Source organism: Labrus mixtus, chromosome 11 (assembly GCF_963584025.1).
Source record: "Labrus mixtus chromosome 11, fLabMix1.1, whole genome shotgun sequence".
Classification (NCBI taxonomy): Eukaryota; Metazoa; Chordata; class Actinopteri; order Labriformes; family Labridae; genus Labrus; species Labrus mixtus.
Window position 1 is genome coordinate 6348498 of NC_083622.1, and position 10000 is coordinate 6358497.

Consider the following 10000-nt stretch of genomic DNA (forward strand, 5'->3'; position numbering starts at 1 on the left):
TATTGAAATATAAAGAGGTCAACCAAGATCATCTCAAGGTCACCGCTTTTTAATCAAATCATCTAACTACCATCTTTTAATCAAGCTCGCCGCTTTTTAATGAAATCATCTAACAAAGATGTTTTAATCAAGGTCATCTCAAGGTCACCACGATATTTTAGATGGCGAGAAGCTCGAGGACAATTTGGTACAGAAGCCTGGAAAGGTCAAACAGATTGTATAGATAATCTCAGTAAAAACAGTGCGTGTATGTGTGACTTTGTATGGCTTGTGTGCAGAGAACACAACCTGATATTAAATTCCCCACGTGTCTCTCTGGGCTTCCACAGTTTGCTGTTTTTAAGTGTTAAAGAACAAACACTGTAAAAAAAAAAGAGGTTGTTGAAATAGCTTTATGTAATTGAAGAGTCACGAACGAGAGCAGAGAAGATCGAGCTAACTGGTCCTCCTAACCCCTAACACCCCCTCCACCCACCATAAAGCTTCCTGATTGGTCAGTTTAAGGCCGTCTCTCTGATCTCCTGGAAATTATAATAACTAGTTAGCCTCAAAGATCAGACATCCAATAAACAAAATACAAATACACCTGGGTTCTTTTATTTCATCAGCACTCAACACCAGAACCAGAACCAGAACCAGAATCCTACTCAAATACAAGTTAAACCATAAACATGTTAAATGACTGCCACACAGTCCAGATAAACATGAGCTGTTAAATTAGTGTTTTCATGATATCTTCATGTGTCATCTGTTTCTCTGGTTATAGTCCACACCTGTGGTCTACACTTGTAGTCCACATCTGCCTTTAGTCCACACCTGTAGTCTACACCTGTAGTCCACATCTGCCTTTAGTCCACACCAGTAGTCTACACCTGTAGTCCACATCTGCCTGAAGTCCACACCTGTAGTCTACACCTGATGTCAACACCTGTAGTCCACATCTGCCTGTGGTCTACACCTGGCTGTAGTTCTGATCTGCATGTAGTCCACACCTGCTAGTAGTCCACACCTGCTTGCAGTCCACACCTGCTTGTAGTCCACCCCTATAGTCCACATCTGTAGTCCACACCTGCCTGTAGTTTACACCTGTAGTCTACACCTGCCTGTAGTTTACACCTGTAGTCTACACCTGCCTGTAGTCCACACCTGTAGTCCACACCTGCTTGTAGTCCACCCCTGTAGTCCACATCTCTAGTCCACACCTGTAGTCTACACCTGTAGTCCACACCTGCCTGTAGTACACACCTGCCTGTAGTCCACACCTGTAGTCCACATCTGTAGTCCACACCTGTAGTCTACACCTGTAGTCCACACCTGTCTGTAGTCCACACCTGCCTGTAGTTTACACCTGTAGTCTACACCTGCCTGTAGTTTACACCTGTAGTCTACACCTGCCTGTAGTCCACACCTGTAGTCCACACCTGCTTGTAGTCCACCCCTGTAGTCCACATCTCTAGTCCACACCTGTAGTCTACACCTGTAGTCCACACCTGCCTGTAGTACACACCTGCCTGTAGTCCACACCTGTAGTCCACATCTGTAGTCTACACCTGTAGTCCACACCTGTCTGTAGTCCACACCTGCCTGTAGTTTACACCTGTAGTCTACACCTGCCTGTAGTCCACACCTGCCTGTTGTTTACACCTGCCTGTAGTCTACACCCGTAGTCTACACCTGTAGTCTACACCTGTAGTCCACACCTGCCTGTAGTACACACCTGCCTGTAGTAAACACCTGCCTGTAGTCCACACCTTTATTATATAATACATACCTGTATTTCAGTCCTGCCTGTAGTTCACACCTGGCTGTTGGGCTTTCTATGCGCTCATTGGAGAAATAGGACAGTGGACAGAATTGAAATGGAAATCAGGGAGAGAGAGAGAGAGAGAGAGAGAGGGGAATGACATGAGGGAAAGGAGCCACAGGTCAGATTCAGACCTGGTCCGCCCTCTTTGAGGACTACAGCCTTTTAGAAAAACAAATATTTCAATGAAAAATGAAAATCTCTGTACCGACTGTGTGTCCTGGATTTTATATTAAACTCATTTAGAAGTAGAATGAATAGAGTTTAATGTAATGCTGATGGGAAAGGGGAAATTAATAATCATCTAAAAAAATGAGTCAGAGAAAACTTTAAATAAAGGGTGAATCATTCACTGATATGTAGACGTATATTTATTGGAAGAATAAAATCAAACAGATTTATGAAACAGATAAAGCAGTTCATCCAAACAGCAGCAGACTGTGTTATCTATATGTCACATTATAATCGTCCAGTGATCTCAATCTCCTATTAAATTAAAACAAGCTGCTCGTTAACCCCTCTCACTCAAACTCAGTTAATCTGACTGGTTTTTGTTTGCAGTGAAGGCAACGTGACTGCAGAGCCACGCAGGTGAAACACATCGGGTCACACTCAGTGTGTTTACATGATGTTAGAATAATCTGATTTATTTTGTCAGTGCGACTCAAACTCAACTGTTAAATCCATGTTCACGTTAGTCTGACAGAAATCGTTGATTTTGATTTGATTTGACTTTGATCTAGAAGTCAAACAGCATGTGTTCGTAGCAGAGCAGACGTCAGATATCACCAGATATCACCCAGTTTGTACAGAGATGCAAAGTCGTCCATGTTTGATGTACAACCACAACTTTGCCGTTTGCTAAGTTGTGTTCAAGGTCACCAAGAAGACGGTCCAACGGCGACTCGCTCAAAGGGGGATTTTCACCACCTACTGTAGCAGAGACATAAACATATGTAAACATACTGAGTGATCACACCGTATCGAGGTGATAAAGTGTCCTCTCCATGAAACACATAATGTGGATTGTTCTGATTATTTTGGGCTATCTGTAGCAATAGGCGCCGTAAAGATGCTTCATCTTGTTGGGGAATCCAAACGAGCGCACGCCGGCCTCAGGGATGCCTCCACAGCGCTCCCTGGGGTTACTGATAGGAAACCTCACGCTGCCGTCTTTCAGCCATCCTCCGTCACACTGGTCGTAGTTCTGGAAACGCCAGGCGGAGTAAAGCTGACCGACCAACGCCAGCTCGGATCCCTGGCGGTTACATGCGTCTTCAGCCTGCTGGAAGGAGAAAGAGCCCGTAATGTAGGAGACGGAGCCTGTGAGAGAGGGAAAGATACAGAAATAAGTGGAAAAATCATCGATGCAGTGGCTCTTCATCACCTGATATAGTTTGACTGAAATGGGAGAACTAGTGGAACATGTTGAGTCATTGTGACATTATTCAGACTGCAGGAAAGTTTCCAGGGACAGAGATGAATAGAATTTTCCCACAGACAAACTTTGACACCAAGTCTCATCAAAAGATTTGATTGTCCTCCAACAGCCTACCATCAGTCCCACTCTGACTGCAGCTTCTCAAAGGTCAGCCTGTTTCACACACTGTGGAGTGTTTTAGTGTGTTTTCCTCCCAGGGGTTAGGGTTATATTGTCTATATCTGCAGCTCTTCATGTTTTACACTTTAAATTCCTCCTGGAGCCTCCTGGAGCGAGGAGCTCCACTCTCTTGTCTAAATAAGGTCCCGTCCTTCGACAAAATTTTCTTATTGAAAATATGAACAGCTTCTCCTCAGAGCTTCTTTTTGTACAGCCAAACTCTGAACATGACTTTTTTCAGATTGCCTGGTAGTGACCTGTCAATCCCAGGTAGCCCTGCCCTAACTCCTCCCCCTCTTGCTGGTCTCTTTGACCCCTCAAAGGTACCATAATTTACTAAATGAACGCCATGCTGTGTTGAAGAACAGAGATCAAGACTTTAAAAGTCATTGGGGAAATGTTAACTGAAGTGACAAGTACATTTAATCATAGACTTCTATACAATCAGACTGATTTCTACAACCAGTGGAGTGGCCCCCTGCTGGACATTAGAAACACTGCAGGTTCAAGGCTTTATGCCTTCTTCTTACATACAGTTTAAGGTTAAAAGCTGATCAGGTCTTACCAGACGTCTGTGAGGTGAAGCAGAAAGCGTCGAACTGATCCAGTTTTTTATCTTTGGGTCCATAACTGCGAATACCGGGGAGCATCTGTCCTCCACAAGCAGGGCGGGGCTCAATGATGGGGTAATGAACGGTGCCGTCATCTAACCATCCTGCATTACACCAGTCCAGCCCCTCGGTCCAAGCTGCAGGAGAACACAGGCTGGTTGTAACAGAGCTGACATGGCTGCAGACAGAATATAATGTTGGACAGTGTGTGGTACCTCTGTACAGCTGGCTGAATGAGGCTAAAATACCATCCTGCTCTGCACAAGCTTCCTGAGCTCCCTGGTAAGTCAATCTATAGCGTCCATTTTGACTCTGATACGGGAACACCACACCTGGAGAAAGAAGCTGAACTGTCAGTTTTTATGATTTGACCTTGTGCAGTATTGTGTGAATCCAGTCTTTGATTGAGAGCAATAATCGATAAAACCTCCAACCAGTAAACCAGTACGTTCACGATCATCAGCAATAGAGAATTAGATACATTTTCTGTTTCACTGTCCATATGCCAACAAAAGGGATTTACTTCTTTGTACAATATCTTTCATTAGTTTGGATTTCTTTTGGTCGGATGACTATGAAGACTTAGCAGAAGAGGATGTGGTCATCAACTCACAGCAATGTCTATATTCTATATACACCCTTTGGACCTGCCCAAGCCTAAGACCAGCTGCCCAGTGACCCAGAGCCTCAGCCTCCCTGTGCCCCAGAGTCTCAGCCTCCCTGTGCCCCAGAGTCTCAGCCTCCCTTTGCCCCAGAGCCTCAGCCTTCCTTTGCCCCAGAGCCTCAGCCCCAGAGCCTCAGCCCCAGAGTCTCAGCCTCCCTGTGCCCCAGAGTCTCAGCCTCCCTTTGCCCCAGAGCCTCAGCCTCCCTTTGCCCCAGAGCCTCAGCCCCAGAGCCTCAGCCCCAGAGTCTCAGCCTCCCTGTAACCCAGAGCCTCAGCCTCCCTTTGCCCCAGAGCCTCAGCCCCAGAGCCTCAGCCTCCCTGTGCCCCAGAGCCTCAGCCTCCCTGTGCCCCAGAGCCTCAGCCTCCCTGTGCCCCAGAGCCTCAGCCCCAGAGCCTCAGCCTCCCTGTGCCCCAGAGTCTCAGCCTCCCTGTAACCCAGAGCCTCAGCCTCCCTTTGCCCCAGAGCCTCAGCCCCAGAGCCTCAGCCCCAGAGCCTCAGCCTCCCTGTGCCCCAGAGCCTCAGCCTCCCTGTGCCCCAGAGCCTCAGCCCCAGAGCCTCAGCCTCCCTGTGCCCCAGAGCCTCAGCCTCCCTGTGCCCCAGAGCCTCAGCCTCCCTTTGCCCCAGAGCCTCAGCCCCAGAGCCTCAGCCTCCCTGTGCCCCAGAGCCTCAGCCTCCCTGTGCCCCAGAGCCTCAGCCTCCCTTTGCCCCAGAGTCTCAGCCTCCCTGTGCCCCAGAGTCTCAGCCTCCCTGTGCCCCAGAGCCTCAGCCTCCCTTTGCCCCAGAGTCTCAGCCTCCCTGTGCCCCAGAGCCTCAGCCTCCCTTTGCCCCAGAGTCCCAGCCTCCCTTTAACCCAGAGTCCCAGCCTCCCTTTGCCCCAGAGCCTCAGCCTCCCTGTGCCCCAGAGCCTCAGCCTCCCTTTGCCCCAGAGTCTCAGCCTCCCTGTGCCCCAGAGTCTCAGCCTCCCTGTGCCCCAGAGCCTCAGCCTCCCTTTGCCCCAGAGTCTCAGCCTCCCTGTGCCCCAGAGCCTCAGCCTCCCTTTGCCCCAGAGTCCCAGCCTCCCTTTAACCCAGAGTCCCAGCCTCCCTTTGCCCCAGAGCCTCAGCCTCCCTGTGCCCCAGAGTCTCAGCCTCCCTGTGCCCCAGAGCCTCAGCCTCCCTTTGCCCCAGAGCCTCAGCCTCCCTGTGCCCCAGAGCCTCAGCCTCCCTTTGCCCCAGAGCCTCAGCCTCCCTGTGCCCCAGAGTCTCAGAGCACAAGTCCCAGCAGTGTGTCGTCTGCCCCATGTCGGTAGAACGCTGCAGCTGCAGTTTGTAGGCCTTTAATATCAGAAAAATGTCCTCTACCAGGCAGATACCATGAGCAGAACCAGATTCAGAGGTGGAAATCCATCAACCTGCTAAATGAGGGTTATAGAAGAAGATTGGTGTGGGTAACTTATTAACTATTACAATTACTATTGCATTTCCAATCTCCAGACGTTATGTATGTCATTGAAGATATTCAGTGAAAATTGTCATTCCTTAAGGTTTGTTCATATTTTTTATAGTAGTGCTCTGTTTGTGTACTGCATTGTGTTGACTGTGAGTTCTAATGCTAATACTGTGCTGAATATTTCTGCAGATACCTTCAATCCTCAAAGACACGACCACACTCTCGTCCTCGATGCCATTGACGAGCTCGCAACGATACGAACCGCCGTCCTCCAGCTCGAGGTGGCTGAGCTGCAGCGAGGCGTCCATGGAGTGAGCGTTCCTGAGCGCAGCCCTCGGGCCGAGATGGCCGTAACGTTTGAACGCGTGTGAATTCGATATCATGATAATGTTCTCCTTTCCGACATGTTCCGTCTGCAGCTTTGTCCATTTGACTTTGTAATGGCTGGGTTTGGTTCTCAGGATACACGGCAAAGTCACGTTTTCTCCCCGTCGTCCAATGACTTCAGCGTACACCGGAGGCTCCAGGAGATACTTCAGCTTATTGGATGCTGCAGATCAGTTAGGATAAAACATGTCTCTTAAACAAAGTCACTGTAGTTTAATTCATCTCACATTGATAAAGATAACACTTCTAAAGAATGTTTTTATCTACATATATGAATGAATAAAATGAGGAAACATTAACTTCAAATCCCAAAAACATTAGCTTTAAATTGGTCTCTATTTGGCTGTGCTGCTGTGCCACTACTTCACAAACAGACAGAGGGAAACCAGATGAAATAGAGCGCTTTAATTACATTTATTTTATCAGCCGATTAATAAATAGTCCTAGCAAAAGGTCGAAGGTTGGCAGGTTTGTCTACAACCAAGCATCAATGCAGTTTCTTTTTTGTCCACTAGAGTCTGTCACCTGCAGTGAGTCAGTCCCCATAGAGCCCCATGTTAAAATGTCTAACTTTACAGCTGCAGTTCCTCCAGTGTCCACTAGAGTCTGTCTCCTGCAGTGAGTCAGTCCCCATAGAGTCCCATGTTAAAATAAACATGTTTACATCCTGGAATAAAAACAGTTTGTGTTAGTAAACGATGGGTCCTTCAAAAGCCGAGGCCCCAACACATCGGCCGGAATATCACCAGTTTATTCAACACCAGTTAAACCAACGACACGCAGTCAATATACCCAACACGATAAATACTTTTTATATATAGTACGACAATCACAGAGACTATTTGTGCTGGTCAGATTAAAGATGACTTCATCAGACAGCTAGGCTAATCGCTGTCTGCGCAGATGCAACGCTAAAGTGATCACATTAAATCATACCTTTGAATCTACCCTACTGTGATTGGCTGAATAGGAAGGAGACATCTGATTGGCTACAGACATTTCCCTGCTGAAAAAAATGCATTTGTGAATCTAACCACGGCAGGGGAGTCTCAAAAGTCCCACACACAAATGCAGTGAGGTTCACAAATGACAAACAGTTTGTAAATACAGACTGAATATTTTGTAATATAACAAGATAGAAATGTGTTTTTTTAAATATATATGTATATTATATATTTGTGGATTTCTATTCCATATATATAAAACTATAAATATTTGTGTGTGAAGAAATACATTTGTGAATACTTCTGTGTGCATTCATGAATATTGAGACTGATCTAACTCCATAGATTCCTGCGACAACGTTAAGATAAAGAAAATAAACTTTCTGACCCAGCGTGTGAATGAAGTCGAGGTCAGAAAACACGTGTCATTTATTTGCTGCTGCAGCGGGGACTGTTTTTGCGTACGCAACGGTTATGAATGGGACTCTGAGTAAGAAATATTTTTCATTCCGAGTGCTGATTTCTTAAGGTTGGTAGTGCGAGCCACTTTCAGAAGCAATGACATTAAAACAAAAAAACCCTGATTTTTACAAAGTGGACTCCTTTAAGACCACTACAGGGGGCACTATGGAGCGTTTTGTGTGTGCGCCAAGTGTGCTGAGTTTTAGGTCATTTTGAAGCTGTGGTTAATTTACCAGAAAGACAGAGAGAGTAACTAACAATGCCTGTTATTCCAGTAGAAAGTGAATCATTTTCACAGAGCTGCAGAGTGAACCCTGACCCTGCAGGCTGACTGTGGTCACTGTACCTGCTCTGTTGGGGGTATACAAAGCTGAAGACCAGGTGAAGCAGCCTGATGTTAACAGCAGTATGACAGCAGCGTTCATCATGCACTCGTTCAGCTCCTACACAAAGAACAGAAGTGTTCTCACTGAGTCGGGCTTTAGTTCAAAGTGATGCCTGTAAAATAATCAACATTTGATCTAATTTAAAGAAATATTCCAAACTTTAATGCATGGGTCATATTGATTCTAGAGGTTTGCTAGTGATCAACAGAATAAAGAAAATAAGAGTTCTAACCTGTGAAGGCTCAGAGATCCTCTGATTCTCCTCCTGTGCTGTCCCACATGATGAAGAGGAGCTCGTCTGTTAACCCGTGGGCTCTGAATGTCAGGCTTCATCTGTCTCTGCCCCCCCCTCGCCTCACTCTGCTCATATGGTGGCTCTGCTGTCAACAATGTGTGAACAGGATGGTTGTCTCTGCTCCAGATGTTGATGACCCAATGAGGCTCTGCTGCCCCTCTTTTCTGTTGACTTCCTCCACGTGAGGAATTCAATTAAAATGTTCTCTTACTGCCATCGTTTCCTTTCTCTCCTTGTTTGTGTTGTTCTTCCTCTCTGATGAACGTCGCTTTGACTAAAAGATTCTGCTCAGTGAACTTTAGAAGTTTCAAGTTTAACTAGTTTAGAAATGTGGAAATTGTTAAACCAGCACATTAAAAAGAGAGATTTGAGATATAAGAGACCTGGACCTGGACCTGGACCAAGTCTTGATTGATTGTTGTCTTGGAGTCACTCGGAGTGTAGTGTTGAAAGTATTTTATTAAAGCTGATTTCATTTTCGTCTTTAACATTAAAATGCAACGAGGTGAAAAAACATTCAAACGTGATTCTGTAAGACCGGTTCAACCCCCCTAAACAGACAGAAACCTGGACCAGAACCAGACTGATGTTGAACAGACAGAAACCTGGACCAGAACCAGACTTATGATGAACAGGTATACGGTTTTCATGAAGTCTCGTGTGGTCATGAAGGTCACGCTGATGCGGCGTCGACGAGGCGGCGTCGACCTCTGGACAACAAGCCGTCCTGTGTATCTAACCTTTCCCAGAGGACAAACAGGACTATGCTGTGCATTCAGCCATCTTTGTTGTTGTCCACACGTCTCTGAGGGCGGCAGGAGAGGAAGCTGTGTCCGCTCTGGGCCCCCAAACACAACGGCCTTATTGTGAAGGTCACGGTATCCACGCCGTGACAGCAGGCGGCGGTCACACAAACACCGACCAATCAGGAAGAAGATGAAATAATGAGATTCTTCTGTTTCTGATTCTCCATTGTCCTCCGTCATCAAAGAAACTCTGTCTCTCCTCCAATTAGTATTCAGATGGACACCCTGACAGAGAGACAGACAGGCAGAGAGACAGACAGATAGGCAGACAGACAGACAGACAGGCAGACAGGCAGACAGACAGACAGGCAGACAGACACAGACAGGCAGACAGACAGACACAGACAGACAGGCAGACAGACAGGCAGAGACACAGACAGACAGGCAGAGAGACAGACAGACAGAGAGACAAACAGACAGGCAGAGAGACAGACACAGACAGACAGAGAGACAGACAGGCAGACAGAGAGACAGACAGACAGAGAGACAAACAGACAGGCAGAGAGACAGACAGACAGAGAGACAGAGAGACAAACAGACAGGCAGAGAGACAGACACAGACAGACAGACAGACAGACAGAGAGACAAACAGACAGGCAGAGAGACAGACAG

At 46.8% G+C, this 10000-nt stretch overlaps 2 protein-coding genes across 3 annotated transcripts in view; one reads left to right on the forward strand and one right to left on the reverse strand.

The window, feature by feature from the left end:
• The window catches only part of bcan (brevican), a 22066-nt gene extending 21481 nt beyond the window's left edge, over window positions 1–585 (forward strand). The window contains exon 15 of the mRNA XM_061049393.1: window positions 1–585. This exon is cut by the window's left edge and continues 228 nt beyond it. The gene's annotated coding sequence lies outside the window, so the exon portion shown is untranslated.
• Window positions 586–2764: 2179 nt separating this feature from the next.
• On the reverse strand, window positions 2765–8781 carry hapln2 (hyaluronan and proteoglycan link protein 2). 2 transcript variants are annotated; one of them, XM_061049743.1, is made up of 6 exons: window positions 8520–8781; window positions 8248–8344; window positions 6302–6658; window positions 4231–4347; window positions 3970–4152; window positions 2765–3127 (listed from the first exon to the last, which is right to left on the reverse strand). In XM_061049743.1, exons 2-6 carry the CDS (start codon window positions 8327–8329, stop codon window positions 2850–2852), a joined length of 1017 nt encoding a protein of 338 aa, XP_060905726.1. In that variant the 5' UTR covers window positions 8330–8344; window positions 8520–8781; the 3' UTR covers window positions 2765–2849. The 2 variants fall into 2 exon arrangements, with proteins under 2 accessions (XP_060905726.1, XP_060905727.1); XM_061049744.1 differs by having other exon boundaries at window positions 8248–8399.
• Window positions 8782–10000: the final 1219 nt, after the last annotated feature.